A 20,434-nucleotide genomic window follows, 5' to 3' on the forward strand; every position below is an offset into this window, starting at 1 on the left:
ATGGAGGTCTGGCTCACTCCCCTCCACAAGTAGGTACCATCCCTCCTTTACCTCCTCCAGGCAGATCCAGCTCCCGCCCTTCCAGACAGCCCTGCTGCCTCCCCTGCCAGAACCACCACAGCCTGGCCTTGGCTGGGCACAGCAGGTCAGAGCTACGAGGAGCCTTTGAGAAGCCTTTGCCACTCCTGTGCCCTAACCGAGCCTGGACCCGCTCATGGGGGAGAAAGTGCCCTTCAGCATCCACACCCAACCTCGGTCCTGGCTGGGAGACCTGCACCAGCCTGCCCCACAAATGAAAATCCACCTTGCCCCACACACGGTGAAGAACATTTATTGTTAAAAGCCGCTGCTGTGTGACACAGCTTGGGCCTGTCAGCCAGAGCACAGCTCCATTCAGCTGCCAGAAGAGTGTCCCGTTGCTGCCATCTCTCTCTCTGTTTTCTTGTCTACAACACTCACAAATTTGTTTCCTCGCAAATAAAACCTGAGAGGTTTCTGTGCCCACTCTCCCCTGCTGCCAACACCAATCCTGGTTGTGGCTACCACGTCCTGCTCCCCTGGCAGGTCATGTCCAGGTGCCATCCAGATGGCTGCATCTTGGGTCAGGTCCCTTTGGTCAAAAGCCTTATCGATCCCAAAGGCTTGGCAGAGCTTGGAGGGCCCGTTGCACAGCTGCCAGTCCTTCAGCGGCTTCGCGGGCCCTTTCCTTGAAGCGTGGCGCAGCTCTCTCATCGCTTCTAACCCCTGGAGAGGCTCCAAAGAGCGAAGCAAGACTGCAGCCCCTTCTCCTGCGCAGAACGAGAACCTAGTGTTAGTGCAGGTTGTTCACCAAGAGCATCTCAGCTCGTCCCCACCGCCAGCAGCACTCCAGCCCAGCTTGTGGCCCAGCGCAGCGCAACAGAGCTGGGAATTGCCTGTGGCACCCAGCCACAGGCTCTGTCCGTTCCTGGAGCCACAGCCAACCCGCAGAGGTGCGCTCCCCTCCCTCCTTTGAACAGCCAGAGTCCCACGGCTTGCTCTCCTTTATTTGTCAGTGCTGACTCGCTCTTTCCCAACCCCACTTCTTGATGTTCCTCAGTCTAGTTGCTGCTCCAAGGCTTGCCAGAGGGCAAGAGGTTTTCCTTATGTCAGCACAACATTCAGGAATAAATACACATATGGTTCAGTTTTGGCACAGCGATCCAAGGCTGCTCCCAAGCCCAGTGGATTTATAATAAATGCTGATTACAAGAACTCCCGCTAACAAAGGGGAGGAGGAACAAGTCTGGATGCTGCCAGCAGAAAGAGGCCAGATAAAGAGAAACCTGGGAAGGGGCCACAGATGCTGAGGGCACCTGGCTGCAGGCCTCAGCGAGCCAAACATGCCTTTGGAGGTGTCAGGGCACTAAGGGCAGGTGGGAGCACAGTGATTTGGGTGACCCCAGAGCTGTGTCAGAGAGCCATTCAAAGCCTTGAGGCAGGGAAGCTCTCACACAACAGGGCCGCACTGTCTCACAGTGGGATGCACAGCCCTGGGAACATCATCACTCCAGCAGCAACCTTCCTGTGACAAGAAGTGAAGACGACTGAGATTCCCTCCTCAGATGCAAGGTGCCACCCTGTCAGGAGCCTTAGAAGCTCCAGCCCTCACTGCTGCTCTGATCAGCTGCCCTCCAGCTCCAAGCACACACTCCCCGTGACAAGGACCTCCAGCCTAAGTGGACATAAACACTTCCTTGGTATTTTCCACTGACAGCAAGGAAGATCTTCGTGACCTTGAGTGGGCGAGCAGAGCAGCTGGTAAGGCGGCCTGTGTGCTGCCCCACACAGCACCCCTTGTGCTGGGGCCACCCACGGCATTCCTCCCCGCCGGCATCTGTGTGCTCCATGGTGCAGCTCCACAAGAACTGCCTCTCCCTCTCCAGCCTCAAACATCTGGAGCCACGCTCACGCCTGGCAAAGGCTTCTTTGTGGGCACTGACAGATCCCAAAGGGCCTGTGATTTCCAAAAATAGAATCCCTCTCATATTTTGCACAAATCCCACACAAAATTGGCCTCCCAGCTGAGCATGTCAGCCGAGGGCCCTGTCCCTGGCCTTCCCAAGGGATGCCTACTGTCCTGCACCCACACAGAGCCGCCACTGCCCTTGGTGCAGCTCAGTGGAGTGGCCAGTCTGACCTCCAGCAGCTGTCAGCAATCTGCTCCCAGGCACTCCCCTTCTCTGCGGGGCTGATGCTCCTCTGGCAGCCAAAAGCTGCTTCTCTGGACTGCAGTGATTTAGAGCCCAAAGGTCAGTTTAGATTTTTAAGAACATGTTCCGTGTCCTAGTTCTGCTTTTGATCCAGGCACAAAGAAACATCCTTTGCATTGGGATAGCCAGGAACAACTGCAGGACTCGGAGCAGTCACTAATTACACTGTTTGCCTTCACCCATCACAAATGCAAGGGGAAACCGTGGCCAGACCTGAACTGAGACAAGGCCCTGGGAGTTCATGTGAAGAGACACAAGCACTCTGAGAAGCCACAGCTGCTCCTGAGCATCCGTGCAGACATGGCAGGGGGTACCTGGCATTTCTCTCTGACTGCTCACTCTGCATTCCCACCAGAAAGTTTTGACACACTGTGCAGCACAGACCCTGCGCTCTGCTCCACACCAGCCCCGAACGCGAGAGCAACCGGGTGAGAGCTCTGGGAAGAGGTGGAGGCAGCAGGCAGATAAGAGCGCAGGGCTGAGCAGTATACTACCTCTCCCATCTGTCCCCATGCCCTGGGCTGAAGCTCAGGCCCTCCTGAACATACACATCAGAGTGTTATTTTAACCACCAGAAAGTAGCTGGATCCTTCTGGCTCATCTCCTGCCTTGCAGAGCACTTCAGCCTGCCTATCTCCCTCTCTGCAGCACGCAGCCGTTCACTCTCAGGGTTATCGGAGTTCAGCGCCGGCTGGACAGGGACACGGCCACTGACACACCACCAGCGGCAGTGCCAGCATGGAGATGCCGAGTATCCACCTCCCAGGTGTAGCGGTCACTCCGTGTAACAAGCAGCATTCAGAGCTGGGAGCTGGGACCTAACGATGATGCAGAGGCCAATCCTCCCCCTGAACAGCTAGAAATCATGAAACAATAGGGAAGTTCCACACCCCCACTGCGCAGCTTGATGCTCCTTCTCTGGCCTGGCTCCAGCTCTCATTCTTGGAACTGGCTCTTGGCCACTGGAGAGAAGAAAGTTTTCTCTCTCCACCCGTCTGACTCACTGCTCCTGAAACACTTCCTTCAAAGTCCTGGTCTAGGATCCCAGTGTTAGGGGGAAGTCCAGGCAGTGTGACCCTGGGCCTGGGCAGAGCATCACCGGGATCTCAGCTTTACAAGCTATGCTTTCAGACCTGGCAGCGGCACACACACCCTTTGGCAAGTTCCAGAGAAACAAATCACAGCACAGGCAGAGAGACGCTGGACTGGTATGTACCCGCTCCCCGAAGCGAGGGAAGCCCCATGTCCCTCGTAACCCTAGGGAAAGCTCGTTGTACTATGATTATTTTCCTGCTCAGGATATACTACAGGATTCAGGCACATGGGAAGATGTTTCTTGTGATTTTCTGTAAGTTCTTCCTCTATCACCTACAGTTTCTCAAAAAAATACCCCAAAAAAGAAGAGGACGGTTGCAGCAATGCCCACCATGACTTCAGGCAGCATCAGTATTTGACCCAGTGACAGGAAAGCCTCACAGCAACATCCCACATGACGCAGCTTTACCTCAGTGATGTACAGAGGGGTTTCCCCACAGTGACAGAACGAGATGTGAGCCCATCCTTCAACACCTTAGGGGTTCACAAACACAATGCAGCCAAGCAAACATGACTGAACACACCAACAGTCACAACTTCTTGCCCCAGCAAAGCACAGAAACATGCTGGCAGCACGAGGCTGGGCTGAGGACATGTTGCTGAGGACACTTACAGTGGTGGTGGCTCTCAAGGTAAACTCTTTTGCAGCTGTGGTTCCAAGCACCTCTGCCGGCACAGCTCTGCTCGGCAGGTGACACGCCTCTTCCCACCCCGGACTGACAGCAGCCAGCCCGACATCTAGCACATGCCAAACAGAAGACAGAAGAGAAGGTTTGTCCCACCTGGTATTAAAACTGATGATGCTACAAGGTTACATGGCAAAAGGAGAGTGCTCTAAAGAGCCAGTGTCTCTCGGGCCAAATGCCCCGCTCTTGATGAGCTGAGCAGAAGGGACACAAAGCTCCGCACAGGCCTGTCAGACCCTCAGCCAATGAAGGGCCACAAGTGCCCCAGCACAAATCAAGCCTGTGTTAAACTGACTTCTTTAACCCAAAGTCTGCTGCAACAGTCCTGCTGCTGGCCCATCCAGGCAGGGGCTGTGCCAGAAGGCAGCAAAATACAGGCTGCACAGGGCCAGGCAGCACTCCCATCTCTCCCACAGAGGTGTGGCCGCTCTCCTTAAGCTGACAGCTCTGACCCAGATCTGTGGTCACTCAGTTCAAGAGAAGCAGCAGGAACAGCAGTCACTGCCAGTCCTTAAGAGGACACACATACTGGATCTTTGAACTTCTTGCCTTCCTCCCACGAGGATCCTGTAGTTTAAGCAGCTCGAGGACCTGCCTACACTACGAAACTGGACAGTTTAATCTAAGCCAGCTATGAATTCAGTTGTGATTAGTTTGGGCTAACTTTAGCAGACTACCTAAACCCACACTAGATCTCAGTTAAATCTATGTGCCTGTTCCAACAGCCTCCAGAAACAACTGCTCTGCTAAACATCAGTGGATGACTGCAGAGTGTTTTGATGCAAACCATCCCACGGCCCAACAGAAACAGCTTTCAAGAGTCATTTGGAAAATTTCTACAACCAATTTCTGCCCAAATTAACCCATGTTTTCCCCTAGTTCTCACATCATTCAGCATGAGCTTTGCTAGCATGCATCCCAGTCAAAATTCATACAGTCTCCTGAGCTGGACAGGCCCCACGAGGCCCAACGAGTCCAACTCCTGACTCCACACAGGGCCAGCCCAGTCCGAGCATGGGACTGAGCGCACCATCCAGATGCTTCTCGAACTCAGCCCAGCTTGGTGCTGTGACCCCTTCCCTGTGCAGCCTGTGCCAGTGCCTGACCCTCTCCCAGTACACAAAGTCTTCCTAACACCCAGCCTAAACTTCCCCTGTCGCAGCTTCACACCATTCCCTCAGGTTCTAATTGAAATGGCTTAAGACAGGGTCAGTTTGTGTGTGTTTCCAAGTGCCTGGGCACCCCCCCCCAATATGTTTTTCCCCTTCTCCACTGCTCACTCAGCCGCAGCAATGCCATACAGTATTCCCAGATGTAAGCCCCAGCTACTTGTATGAAGCAGGTTGCTCTGCTCTCCTGAACTGTGTGTGCATCTGGACTTGTGCTGCTCCTCTCCTCCAACCACAGGAGGACAGAATATAACTGGGAGTGATTCAGGGACAGGCAGCCAGGATGGGCAAAGGCATGGACTAGCTTGGGAGCAGAGAAGGAATAACTAAGGGGACTAGAAACCTTCAGCTTGAAAGACAGCTGGGGAGAGGGGGTATGAGAGATCCCGAGGGATCACAGGAGGCAGAAGACATCTATATGAATAGACACATTCCCCTCTCCACTATTTAACTCCCAGTGCCCTGCAGCTTCACTTCCAAAATCCAAGCAGGGAGCGATGCAGTTCTGGGACATCACCAGAGATGTGCCCTTCAAAAAGGAAAAGCACAGTGTTCCCTGAGTAATCTGAGTACCAGTCAGAAACACGTTCGTGTTCCTTTTGCAGCCCCCTGGTCAGTCACACAGGTTTTCACAGCGTTCCCAGAGAGACCCTGAAGCACTTTGCTATTTTCCCATCAAATTCCCTGCACTAAGATGAAGAAACTGATCCCACCAGAGTTCATTCTGTAAGCAGAGCACAATCTGTGTTACTAAGAGAGACCAAGGTAGGCCCCAAAAGCCACTTCTTTTGCCAGTGTTACCTTGTACTTTATACAGTCATGGCCAGATTCAAAACAAAGTTTCCAAGATCTGTCCCATATCCCCAAAACTAAATGCTTTTGTCTTCTACCCATGTACACAACTGTCACCTCAACAGATTACAGTCTCGATCCCTCCCTCAGACTAAAGGACAGGGCAGGCTTCCCCTCCATCGATGTTAAGATGGGAAAAGCATCCGATTCTTTCTTTCAGCACACCTGCACATGGGCAAATATTCCAAAGGACTAAACCCTACTTGTGTAGATGCCTCTGTGACACACAGCATGCACAGCCATGATGCTGACTTCAGGCTGGCAGTGAGAGCTGTGCCTGGTGTCAGTGGAGCTGCAGGTCTGACAGGCTAACGGGCTGTACATCAGCCACAAAAAAATCCAACTGAATCCACCACAGCAGCAAGCTCTGATTCACTAAAAACTAAACACAGGTATAAAGTATACATTTCAAAGAAATCCTTTTAGGATTCAAAGGCTAAGCATTGTTTTTTTAACAACAATTATTATTCTTAATATTTCGAACACTAAGAATCCCATCCTGAATAAAGAACCATTCTGCTTTCATTATCTGAACAGCTTTGGCAGAGGCAACATAATGAAGTTCGCATGTGTTCATCCCCTGGGCTCCAGACAGACTGTTTAGCAACAGAGGCTCTTCCCCCACAGCATAACCAGGCCCCGCTTTTCTGCTTGGTCCCCAGCCAACGCCTGAGGACTGATGGTCACTGCAACAGTGTTGCTTTCCACTTTGGAACCGCAGGTGGTGTTTGGGGGGGTTAAGCTGTATCTTTGAAATGGCAAAAAGGTAAAAATTATTTTGGAGATTTTTTCCTCTAACAAAACAAGGATTTACCCAAGAAATACCTGCTGCTTTCAAGGCGTCTCAGTAACCAAGGGCTTTACTGCAAGACAAACACTGTCATTCTTACAGGAAAGAGAAAACCCAAGTTTTAGAAGCAAGACTTGCATGTTAGGAGGAGCTGTGGAAGGAGAGTCTCAGTAAGTTCCAGAACCATTTGATTAGGGGCTGATTACATTATCTTGGGAATAATAAAAAAGGATTAAAGAACCTGTAACAGACTGGGCTTTCAGGGGGCTGGGCTGTTGGGGTTTTTCATTTTAAGATACAGCAAAACAGCTAAAATGGTCCTGCAGTGACTCTTTGCTTAAGCTTAGGACATGTCAGACCTTTTTGTTTTCCCCAACATTTACAGCTTCTAGAGATAAAGGTAGGAGACAGGAGAGCCTTATATCATGACATCATGACAGAGACCAAGATTTAGGCTGTCACGAGACTGCAGATTTACTTCTACATTGCCACTTTTGAGGAACAAAGTTCACTGAATCATGTGAAGGTGGTAGCAGCCCAGGCCATCAAAACTCACAGCTCCATCCCAGGCAGATTCCCCTCCAGCCCTCAGTCTTTATTCCCATGCCTGAACAGCTCACACAGCTGGGAGCTGGGACCAAACCCCACTAGGCTGGTGCAGCTGAGATGGTCCCTGCATGTCATGGTGAAAGTTGTTGTGCTGTCTGTTCATGGTTACGTACTGTTCAAACTGGCAAAACCCAGGTCCCAAGCAAAGACTGTGACAGCAAGCCACTGACTTCAGAGAGCCCACAGGAAGCTCACATGTGATGGCAACACAGCAAATGTAGCTTAAAAAATTGGCCCCATGCTGTAGGAATTAAAATGTTTTCAGCCTCAACTTACCTTGGCTGGACACATTCACACAGAAGTAGATCCCGTAGATCTGATACACGTACAGAGTTCCTGGTTTCATGAACATCGCTGCGTTGCGCTGAGTTTGCTTCCCACCTTTCGAGTGGGAAGCTTCATCTTCCCCACCCAGATAAGCTTCTGTTTCAACAATCCTCCCCCAGAGTTCTCTGCCATCAGGAAGTTTGCGAACCAAAATCTAAGAGAGAGGTCAGAGTGCAGCAGTTAGTAACCCTCCATACAGAACAACCAGAGCACAAGAGCTGTGGAAACAAAGAAGTTGCAAAAAAGGCCCTGATGGTACTACATGCTCTCCATCCACCAGTCCAGCCTGTAAGATAACGTGAACATTTCCAGCTTCTACTGTCCAGGCCACGGCCCAGCATAAGAAGTTCCTACCTGTCATCCACCCCACAAAATGCCTGGAGTGTTGAGCTGTGGCAGGATCATAAAGGATCAGCTGAGGATCTGATATACAACAAAGTCCATAGAATTCTTTGTGGTTATTTTCTGTATTCTCCACCTCAGTCCACCAGGTTTAAGGCAAAAAGCACCACCAGTATCAACCCTAAAGCACTGTGAGTGCACGCTCTTTAGATCAGGAGAAATATGGCAGCGGCACAATGAAATAAGCACTATGATTAGGTAGCCTCTCTCCATAGAGAGGTCTCAAACCAGTCCTAGCCCCTCAGCACAGGGATAATCACAGTGAGCACTGATGCTGTTTCTGTATCTCCTGCACCACAGAGAGGGGCAGCGCAGGAGAGCTGGGCAGTGGTTTCAGGCAGACAACAGCAGCTCATTGTCATGCAGCATGTTTCTTGTTGCGGGTGCCTCCTTAAATTAAACCAAGGAGACACAGGGGAACAAAACATGACAGTGGAAATATTATTTTTTAAAAGAAAAGCAGCACTTAATTCTGTACAAAGAGTTTTGCGGTTTGACCCCTTTCTAAACTGACTTTACTTAATGTGTGTTTAAGAAATACTGCAGTAGGCAACAGTTATCAGTTTAATTACACCATATTTAGTGCTTCCATATCTGAAAACCAGACATTCAAAAATGACCTTCCAGAAACAAAGCTTAATTCCTAACAGATGTTTGCACTGGGTTGCCAGGGCAGTTACTGACCTGATCCACTATGGACGCTCCAGGAGTTGCTGTCAAATGTTGCAACTCCAGGGCATCACTGTTTCCCTACAGCACTTCCCAGACTGTTGAAAACAATCTGTTTATTATTTTTATGAAAAATACAGGGACTTCAGAAAAGCACTGGTGTTTGGCAACTGTCTGTAAACACCCCACAAGCACAACCATGTGGCCACATTCCTCCCTCAATATGATGAAATGCAATGGTTTGGTGATGGTTTTAAAAGTGTGTAGGTATTTCCCTGACTAACTGAGGATACTCCATGTGTCTGAACAGCTTAAAACAGGGGATCATTCACAGTACGTCGCAGTAAACTACTTTATAGAGGTTTTTATTTCTCATTGAGGATGTATCTCATTTTGAGAGGCCATTTATTGCCTGTATGTTCTGGGGAATTTCTTTGTTTCCGAGAACTGAAGTATCACACTTAAGGGAAGTGATATTAATACATCAAGCACCCCAAGAATTTGGTAGAATTAAGACAATGAATGAAACCATGATAGTTATAATTGTGAAAAAATGAGAAAGTGGACTGGGTTATGGAAGACCAGGGGTTACACTTAAAAGAAAATCTAAAATTAACATAGAAATTTCCTGGCTTGTAATCCTAAGCCTAAACAGGAAAAGTACCAAATTAGAACTAAAACTCTGTGTGCCCAGGGTAACGGTGCCCAAGGATGCTGGAGTCGTTAGGTCAAAAAAATCCACTGGTATTGGGAGAGTTCAGGTATCCTTGCACAGACCAAGCCAGTATCACAGTAAGACAGGACACAGCTACAGGTTTTTAAGACATCACCAAATGCTTTTCAGAGCGAATAATCAGGGATCTCACAAGAGAAGTCTAAACTCTCAAACTGATCCAGAACAAAAAACGCAAAGTCTTTTCCAAAGACTTAACCCTGAAAAGCAACGCTGTATCACGATCATGAAGTATAAAATACAGTGTTCTTCCACAAGCATGAAGGTCCAAAAATAATCTACCAGAATTCTGCTTACCAGCAAAAATGGGAAACTACATAAAGCAAAGAAGCTTTGTCAGGAAGAATTTAAGAGAGGCAGCCAAAGGTTAAAGCCGGAAAGGCAAGCCTCTATCAGGATGTCTATAAAGATAGCAAACACGTATGACATATCTGAAAGAGGTTAAGACAGACCAAAAAAAACCAGGAGGGTTAAAAAGCAGAGCAAAGGCATCAATTACAAGCAAGGCAATATCCTTAGAAAATAAAAATAAAAAAAGCTAGACACAGCAAGACAGGCCAAAACCAACAGTTTGTGGAACAAATTCCTGAAGTTATCTACACCAGTGAGAACCCAGAGAGTCTGCTCACCCAACAGACAATCAAGGTAAAAAAAAGAATTCAGAGACGATAACACCATCGTTAGTGAAACTAAAACCACATCTTGCAATTGCATTTAGGAGGTCTGAGACCGGAACTTTTCATAGGGAAAACACTGGAGAAACACCCTCCCTAGGAACAACAGGAGGGTTTTTTAAAGGGCTCACTAAGCAGAAAAGACCTTTAGTCTCCCCCACTCCAATTTCCAAAGGTTTTCAACAAGGTCCTTTCATGAAGTAATGCCTTGAAAACACAGGAAAAAAGGATAGGAATAGCAGCTTTCAGGGCAAAGAGAGTTTAATGTCTCCACACCAGGGCCTATGCATAACCTCAGGAGCTGTCATTGGAGAGCTTACCGTGCATACTGGCAGCATCGAGTTGCTCACAACAGCAAAAGTAAAAGCAGGTATTACAAGATATAACTCTCAAAGCACACAGGGCAGCAGAAAAGAAAGTACCAAGCAGTCTGCTGAACTTGCAGATAGGAATGAAATATCTGAGTACACTGTGACAGAGGATATGGGTGAAAGAAGGCCAAGGGCCTGCCACCCTATTAGCATCACGAGGTAGGAAATGGAGGCAGAGGAGATGGTGCTGACTGAAGAGCATTACTTTCCACTAGGCTAAGCAAGAGCCAACAACAAAGGAATACCTGGAAGGAAAAGAACAGACCTGAAACAAACTTCGAACCACAAAGCGCATTTCAGCAAACCAGAAAAAAAGGGAAAAAAACTCCATTAAAAACCCTAGTTCTGAAATGTGACAATAAACTAAACCTGAAAAATTACTCCTCTGACTTAATCCAAAATAGATTTGGCTACTAGCCTTTAAATTCCACTGAACTTAACAAGAGAAGGAATGAGAGCTGTATTCCTAAAATAGCAAAGCCCTGGAGTCAAATGGCAAAAAAAGAATTTCATCCTTCCACACAAAGTTATTAGCACATGTGCCAGCACAGGAATCCCAGTGTCCACGTCTTACCTGTCCCAGAAAGGACTTGGCCAGACTAACACAGGGCTGGTTGAAAAAATCTGCTTCTAGCTGCGAAGAGTTTCTCTCCTCTATTGCAAAATATTTGCTGCTTTTTGAAGATGAATCCCCATCAGGCATAGCACTCACATTCTCCAAGGCATCAGAATGAGGGAAGCTGTAGTTGCTTTGGAGGGCACTTAACTGAGCCAACAGCTTTCTTTTTCTAGGCATTGTTCTAGAAAATGGATATAAACATAATTAGGAATATAAAGTTTACTTTAAAGTAACTCATTTCCACAAACTCTTATTTTTACACATCTCCCCACAACAATGAACCTGAAAGCTATCACTAAGTGGACAGCCTAGGCAAACCACAGATGTGGGTGACAGGTTTAGAGCTGTGTCTACATCAGGCTGGGCAAATATTGGGTGCTACTGATAAGCAAACAGAAAACTGGAGTTTGAGTATTCATCTTTTAAGGGCTGCAGATAAACAGTAACTCTCCCCCCCACAGCAGTAAAAATGTTTGCTGTTAGGTTAGGAGATTCAGAAATTGAAACCAAACATGAACTAGTACTATATACTTTCTACCTAGAACTAACACAGTTAAACAGACAGAAAAACCCAACAACAGGCAACAAGCACCTCAAAAACTGTTCCCAGAAAGCCCCCATAAATGAGGTATCAATCACTTCAAACAGTGATGTAACTGGGTCAGGACTGAAAACTCCCCTGGACACAGAACATTTGAGTTGGGAGATGCCCAGGCTTTACAGTCACAGTGGCAAACTTGTTTCTCACACTGTAGAAATGTTTGTGTTAGAACCTCCACAAAACAAGCTTTAAAGTCACCTACCAGAAGGATGAAGAGCAGCCTGTTCCAGTAAAAAATACTTATTTTGGGCAACTATGTGACCCACGATTGTCCTTCTAGGTTTCTCACCTACACGAGCCTCAAAAAGTTAAAATGCTCCTGTGCTGCTGTCCTTCTACCTGTGGAACAGGAATAAATGCATTTATTCACTATAAAAAGCGCTGTGAAATAGGTTAAGATATTTGGGAGCTGGAGATCATGATACCAACAGTGCACTGTTAGCTCAAACTCAACAATCTGCAGTTTTCTATTGGTCTAGCAGAAGATGATCTCCCAGCTGGAGCACTGGCTGGAGATGCTCTTTAGCTTTTTTTTGATACAAAAGGCTATGGAAGCAGCAGGGAATGTGATTTTCCTTAATACACAAAGAGCTGAAATCCAATTTTTTTTTAATTTCCACATTGGCATTAAATTTGGAAAGTGTCAGCCTCAAAAAAGGAGTCTTAGAAGAGAATGCAAAGACACCAGGTTTTAGAAGATGTCTCACCTGCTCTGAAATTCAACCACATGAAGGTATATGGGAAAAAACCCAAAGATTCAACATCATTCATTGAAAAAGAATCCTATAAACAGCTGAACCTGTAAGGGAAGTATATACATAATTAAGCAGATGTTGTCACACATTTTTCACCAGATCTTCAGCTTTTAAAAATGACTAAAACACTTCTGCCATCAAACCCGATCTTTGCCTTGTTCTGATGTTTCTCACAATGAAAGATCCACCAGCAAAAGTTTCCTTGGACTACAGTGAAACAAGTTCAGCACTGTTACACACTGCCCTGCTCGCGCCACTTTCCCAACAGTGTTACATCTCACATAGGAGGAATCCAGACACAGACATATAAAAATAGGCAGAGGAGAAAATAAACAAACCACAGCTGGCAGAGAGGTGGGATTTTTTCTTTTTTTTTTTCTAAACATCTAATTCTTGATTACAATAATTCAGGGATGTCAGACTTGCCACAAAGCAACTAGCTCCACACCAGGTATTCTGCTCCCAACTGTGGCTTTCGCCTAGTTGGAATTTAAAACCACTTTGTCAGAAGTCAGCCCCCTGGCTCAGACAAAATCGTCTGTGTCCTCTGCAAATGAGAGTCACGTCCAGGAGATAGGCTGCAAATAGGAAAACAGTTGCAAGAAGGAAGGGACAGGGGAGGAACACCTTCCCCATGAGACTGACCTTCCAAAAGACTCAGTCAAGGGAATGCTTCTCCCTAGAGACAGCACCTCCAGACTTCTCCAACAGTATTAACTGCAACTTCTAGGCACCTACTGCATTTCCAATTAAGTGATTCTTAAAAGCTGCAAGTGCTCTCAAGTAAATGTTGCTGTAATTTCATTGCTATGGGCTGACCCTACACAGATCTCAGCATCTCCAGCTCGCATTAGGAACAGCGGCAGGACACTGCCTTATGGTCATGAGAAACAGGTCACGTCCAGGAATGCAATTGCTTTAGGAGCAAACCCACAGAATGTAGGAAGTACATCACCATCTCAGAAATCTAAAACCCCCCAATCTATCTTTCATCTCCCTCCTTATTCATCCCAAGATATAAAACATAAATATGCCTCAAAGCCTACCTGGACTTGCTTGTATCTACAAACCCTTTCTCACTTAGGAGAAAGCACACTGTAAAAGACAGCACACATCAAGTACCCAAGCCCTGTGTATTTGGTGAGTAAGACACCATCTCTTCGCATACAAGCCTACAAACAAACTCTGCAGCTCTGCTATTCTGGCTAGATTTTGCTTTTAAAGTGAACAAATTCTACTTCTGTGCTTCAAATTTGAATCAGCTGCAGGTGCTTAGTTGCTTTTATTACCCCCTTGTAACCAAACTAGCTACAAGTCATTAAGCACAGGTGCATACACACACACAAAAAAGGTATGGAAGTCAGAAAAAGAAGGTCAAGAGCTGAGTAAGTCTGCACAAATGCCCAAAATATTCAGGGCTGCTGGGCTAGTCTCAGGTGAGTGTTTAGGGACCCAGACTCAGTACGACACTGAAAGCCTGTAAAATACAGCTCAGCAGCAGATACACCCTGTAGTCAAAGGGTCAAATGAGTCTATACAGGCATCTGTAAGTCTTCTAATAGGACTGCATGTGCAGGTGTTTCCTCATGTATTTAACAAGATTTCACTAAAAGGAGGTTAAAAAAAAATCCCACCAGTGATTTGCATGTACTTTCTGGCTCACAGGTCCAGCTACCTGCAGCTGCAGATGACTGCACAATGAAGTGTACATAGGAACACACTGCCACTTCTGAAGAGACAATTCCTCATACCAGTTCCCAGGGGTATAGACTTTATGTGGGAATACATAAACAGCCAATGCTGGGGCAGACCAGAGGACACTTCTCCCTGTGTCCTGTCCCCCAGGTCAAAAGCAAGGGCCCAAGGAAGAACAGAATAAGCACATGGTGCTTCTCCACATATCCTATCTGTCTCCAGACCGGAATCGTCTAAACCAGTTTCTGTGTACTTAGTAACTGAGTTTACGCAGCCCTCCCTGAGCCTGTGTAAAACTGTGCAAACTGAGACCTCACTGATAAAGAAAGACTTACAGCATTAGTCATTACAGCTCTAAAACCTTTTATTTTGTGTGTGAAATCAGGACTGCTCTGCATGCACATGAATTGGTTTATATTTGCAATTTATCACCATCAGCCCTCTTCTTTACCTCCTCAAATAAGGTAAAACCAGCTGGGAACACTGTTTTTCCAGGTCATTTGCAAAACAACCCCGTGGCACCACAATGGTGACCTCCAGCCACGATGAGGGCTGCCCAGTTACTCACATCCTCTTTCCTATCTTTGCTCCAACTGTTTATTTATGACAGGGAACTCCCTTATTGTATCAACTGCTGCTCAGGTGAGGGCTCCTGTTGAAAAGCTTCCTGAAATACCAGTACAGAGTGTGAGCCAGGCCTCTCAGCACACTTATTCAGACTTCAGAGAATTCCAACTTTTTTTTTTTTAAGGCATGACTTTCCATTACAAAAGCCATATTGGCTCTTCCCTGCTATATAATACTTATGCAGACGTCCAATAGTTCTACCTTGCTATATTTTCTGCTAATCCTGCTGGTAGTGGTCAAACTTCCTGGTCTGCAGTCCACAGATTTCCTCTAAAACCTTATTTAAAGTGACCCTTTTGCTGCTGAGACCATTGTTAGCAGCACTGTCCCTGGGGACTTTATCTGCTTTGGCAACTTGTTCCTGCTGGTTGTCTACTTGTTCCATAACCTCTTACACAGGCACTTCGCTTTAAGCCAGATCCTTCAACGAGTTCTCAGAAAGAAGGATTTCCATCCAGAAACAACCAGAAATAAGTTAATGATGTATAAGTTCCTAGCCAACAGTGTGAGAAGCAGGCAAACAAAAAAACCCCACCTTCTTGAAAGAAGAGTAAGGGCAGGAGCTAACAGACTATAACTATACATATCAAGTCAATCTCTCCACAGACAGACTTTGACACGATATGAAATCCTACTAATGCTTCAAAAGTACAGCAAAATGATGGTTTCATTCACCTCACTGAATGCTGGGGATGTCATTTCCTGCTAGATGCCCTTGCAATTCCAGTCCTCGCTGCTACTGCCTACTGGACATCTTGAGCTTTTTGGAATGAAAACGTACTCATCCTTCTGTAAAGAACAAGGAAGATAAAAATGAGGGAGAGTGATTAAAAGTCACGAAAACCCCAAAAAGCCTTCACAGTAACATTATACTCTGTTTTGGTTGATTCTCCTAAACCATTTTATTTTGTTCCCTTCCTCCCCTGGCCAACATTAAGCTGCTATTTTTAACTGAGTACCAAACTTGCATATGAAATGAAAGCAAACCAGTTAAATACAATACTGACAGTGGAGGTGAGCTAGCTCAGCCTTCTGAAGTTTGAATTAACCCAGCCCACTTTTAGTTAAGTGAGGCAGCATTTTAGAGACGCCACCAACATTGACTGGGAAATGGACACAAGGTTTCAAAATAATCTGTAGTTGAGGTTTTTTTCCTTATTACTTGTATATTATTTGCTACATAGTTTATAGTATGTTAGGTATGTTGGACTAGTTAACCAAGAGCTGGAAGACTTCTTTTTCCTCCCATCTGTATGAAAGCAGTGAAAACTCTCCCTGATTTGTAAAGCACAATGAGAGAGATATGTAAGTGGATACAGAACTAGGTACATTTAAGTCTTAGGCATGCATCTTATAAAACAATCCTAGAGAATACATTGCTTCCTCAATCTTAATATCACATGAGAAACAATTTAGTCTGCACAGGGGCTTGACTCAATGACCAAAGATGTTTCACTGAAGCCTTCACTAATGCACTGACAAAAAGGAAATCTCACAACCCAAATGTTCAAACATCTGAACAACATCCACAAAGAGAGCTCCACTTTAAAGTTCCTGTTGAAGTACCAGTAACTTAAAAGGACCCTGGAGTCGCTCCCTGCATGAGCATGGAAACAGAGGATTCTCACAGCTCCTCCTGAGAAGACAGCCCTGGGCTCAGATGAGAGGGCCTGTTCCACATCCAGTTTTACCATGGAGGACCAAGGTAAGTCCTGTGGTAGATCTGTGACTTTAAGAGAAATAGAGATTATTTCACCCAGATTTCAGGGCAAGCTACTCAAGGAAAGGCCTTAGTATTCACCCTTTGCACAAAGAACCTAAACTCACCAATATCAGAATTGATATTGAATCACAGCCACACTCTGCAATCAGTCATAGACAGGCTCAGGAACAGCTGAGGTGCTGCTCAAGGTGATTAAGTTGGAACTGAATCAATGCATGTGCTATGAACCTTGTTCTCTTTAGCAAGAAGGTCCCTTTCTTCTGTTTTCAGCAAGAGGAAAGGCTTGTCCTACCTTTAGGGCAAATCTGTCCAGTATATCCTTGCTACAGAGTCACTGTTTGTGCGTACTTTGCATTGCATTACCAGACACTGTTCAACAGTACAGTAAGAAAACAGAACAATGGATCAAAGCCTTAACAGACCATGGTCTGCAGAGACAGACAAGAGTGTAAATGCAAGTGAGGAGAAATAATTATTGTGGTGAATACTTTCAAAACACTAGAACAAAGCCTTCAGGCTTTGAACAAATAGGCATACGAGGAGAGAGGATGATTTCCCGCACAGATTTGGATAATATGCTGTACGTGACAATAGCTTGCTAATGGCAAATGAGGCAAAAAGCTTCTGCTGATATAACAGAAAAGCAAAAGCAAATGTCTCTTCTATAAAAAGATGCTTCCAGGAATACCTGCTGACTGTGAAAACCTGAGTCAGACACAGATTTGAACCATTAGAGCACAAAGGCACTTGCGTTATGCCACAGTAGCCTTGTTTCTAACGCAGCAATCTTATCTAGAAAAGCCTAATTTTCTTCAAAGCAGGCTTGCAGCACATTTCTGTTGACTGTTTTTCCTCCTTCTAGGGTCCAATATATATACATCTACGCCACTTTTGCAACACATCTGTACAGCAGCTGCTCTTCGAGCACTTACCTGTGCAATCACTCTTCTCCCAAAATCTCCACAGCATATGTTATCAACTTCATAGTAATCATTATGTGCAAAAATGCCAAAGGAAGCTCTCTGCAGATCAAAAGTGACATGAGAGCTAGAAAATCACAGCAGAACCGTACGCAAAGTGCATTTGTACACCTTATTTAACCAGCTGATCACACAGCTCTTTTCCCTCACCTGGCATGCAGAAAAAAGGGGATGTTACCTTTCCCTTAGTGTTCATCCACTATCCTTGACTCACAGTGTACATAAAATAGCTTGTTTGCAAGCATCACAGAATCACATAATCACAGAATTACAAGGTTGGAAAAGACCTTTAAGATTATCAAGTCCAACTGTTCCTGTCCTATGCTAAACCATATCTACCCTTTTTTCAAACACACCCAGGGATGTATTTGGAACAAGTCATTTCCATATGCAGGCCTGTTAGATGGCAACAAACAGCACTGATAACATAATGTAAGGTAAGGGCAGCACAAAATCCCTCACAGTTTCTTCTACTAGATACAGAGGCAGCATTTATGACCTTTGCTGAGGAAATAATTCTATGCAAAATATTTCTATGCAAAAAAACCCTCCAGACGGTTAACGCAGCACTAAGCAGGATTAACATGGATTTTACACAGCACAATAGTAACTGTAAGCTCGTGTTTTCAAAGGGAGCCCGACCTCAGCGAGGCCTGGGCCCGTCCGGCCTTGTCTGCCGCGACAGGCCACACCAAGGCCGCCGCCATGCCTAGGCCCCGGAGCCTGCCGTTAGCAACGGGATATCCCTCACTCCGCCCCAAGGCAGCCCGGCCCGGCCCGCCCCGGCCTCACCACACACGCACCTGACAGGGCTTCGCCGCGCCGCCGCTGGCCGCTTTCCCGCCGCGGCCTGTAGTTACCGCGGGGAGGCGCGGAGAAGGACCCTGCCCGGAGGCCCGGCGGAAGCCGGGAGCTCTCCTACGGGGCGTGCCCGGCGCGGAGCGAGGGGAGGCGGGCCTGAGGCGGGAGAAGCGTCGGCACAGCTGTGCCGTGGCTGTTGTGAATGAAGAGCCTTTCTTTACATGACACCTCACGCTGTAGATGGCGATGGGCCGCTATCAAATTGATTTACAGCTGTTTCTCGTGAAAAGAGATCTCTCCTCGCAGCACTTATTTTCTGGACTGCAGATCCCTGGCCAGCAGCCTTTGAACTCTCCCTGGTTTTCAGCATCCACTCTCACACTCCTTGCTGTTTGATATCAATAATTCTCAGAAAAATAAACGGGTGAATATACATTCCTATGAATGTGAATGGTCACAAGCTGCTGCTTACAGCGAGCTGCATTAATTATTCCCTCAGTTCCCCAAGTGTCTGGCCTGCAGAAGAAATTCTTGGCTTCAGCTTTTAAGCAAACGGAGCATATGGTTGAAATGGAGTCAAAATACAATTTTCCTCGCAACTTTCTGGACACCTGCAGTTAGGGCAGTTGATTCATAATTTTTTTGCATGAAGGGTATGAGGGAAAGCTGATGGATCAGAATGGATTTATTCTTCCCTCTGTAACAAAATACTGATCCCAGGCTAGCACAAGCTAGGGTAGCCTCAGTCAGGAGCCAGTCCCACAGACAAGGCACCCTTATTGCCCACCCCATTCATAAATCTGCAAGAAGGATGAATTACTTTTCTGACTAAAATGTTAGCAGACATCAGCAGCTTTGGAGGTGTAGCCAGGTGTACCAGTGGCTAAGGATGGCCTTTTAGAGGCAGAAATGGGAACTAACAGTGAGGTTGTGATCTCAAATGTGAGGAAGCAGGGTTAAAAAGCTTTGACAGTCCTGTAAACCTGGAATTGAACTCAGAGTTTCCAAATATTCCTACAATAAAAAGATAAAAAAGAATATTAAAAAAAGATCCCCAAACCAACCATGAGTGAAGCAAATCCAGAGTCTGTTACACAATATTCATTCTTTTTGACCATGAATGTACTTTGGAACCCAAAGCAACACCAAGAATGCACTGGAGCCCTTTAGTCATTGTTGTGAAGTATGACGCATGACAGCACTGCTACTATAGTGTTGTAAAAAAGGGGAAGGAAACATGCACACACCTTAAAGTTATTGATGCTTTAATTGGGGATCTCTGTGATTTTTTTTAATCAAAATGGGCAAAGATATGCTCGCAAGAATTAGATTTCCCTGGAGAGATACTACCTGCTGGCTTCTTGAATGAGTTGAGCTCTGGTCTGGAACCAGCTATTTGTATTATAGCAAAGATAGCAAGAGAAGCTTCTGAGAATCATTAACAATGTTGACTGAGTGTCTCTGAAAGAGCATCTTGGATTTCCTGACTTGCATGGTTCATGTCCCAGCTTTAATGTGGTGTTAATATAAGAAAGGAAGACCAAGAAAGCGCATGAAAAAGAAGATAACCAAACATCAAACTGGCCTTTCAGCGAATTCTGACAATTAAAGGAGAAGCTAAGCAAGAATGCGAGATGTGGGAAGGATTTCCTGGGGTCAGCCTAGTTCAGCTCTGCAGACTAGTGTCTGTGGCACAGGCACTGTCAGGAATGCTCTGGCTTCTTTGATGGCAGATCTATTTCATGCCCAAAGGAAGTATTTAAAGCTGTTAGCACCTGAGGAATGCAAATTGCTCCATGCTACAGCATATGCCGTGTTCGTCATTTGTCTAATAACTTCACTGTTACAGAATCAACATCTAAAATAGCCTTCTGTAAATGCTGATCTGTTTGGGAAGGTAAAAATTTTCCTCCCTACTGGGCAAAACCATTTTTTTTTAATGTGAGTGGAATAACTTGAATCTGTGGTTAGAAGATCTGGCTTTTAGAGACCTTGGGGTCCATGGCACACTGCATGCATACAGTG

General features: G+C 46.1%; 1 protein-coding gene and 1 long non-coding RNA gene across 2 annotated transcripts; both read right to left on the bottom strand.

Annotated features, from left to right (window-relative positions):
* Positions 1–325: 325 nt before the first annotated feature.
* Positions 326–11,404, bottom strand: MPG (N-methylpurine DNA glycosylase; the record flags this gene model as incomplete). The annotated part of the gene is made up of 3 exons (XM_084271321.1): positions 326–788; positions 7,709–7,913; positions 11,183–11,404. The coding sequence occupies 3 exons, from the start codon at positions 11,402–11,404 to the stop codon at positions 394–396; spliced, it is 822 nt and encodes a 273-aa protein (XP_084127447.1). The 3' UTR covers positions 326–393.
* Positions 11,405–12,036: 632 nt separating this feature from the next.
* LOC311197524 lies at positions 12,037–18,542 on the bottom strand. Its single transcript, XR_014617645.1, has 4 exons — positions 18,412–18,542; positions 15,581–15,694; positions 12,536–12,627; positions 12,037–12,167 (listed from the first exon to the last, which is right to left on the bottom strand). It is a non-coding gene; the product is annotated as an uncharacterized lncRNA (long non-coding RNA).
* Positions 18,543–20,434: the final 1,892 nt, after the last annotated feature.

Source organism: Gallinula chloropus, assembly GCF_964237585.1.
Source record: "Gallinula chloropus genome assembly, chromosome: 15".
NCBI lineage: Eukaryota > Metazoa > Chordata > Aves > Gruiformes > Rallidae > Gallinula > Gallinula chloropus.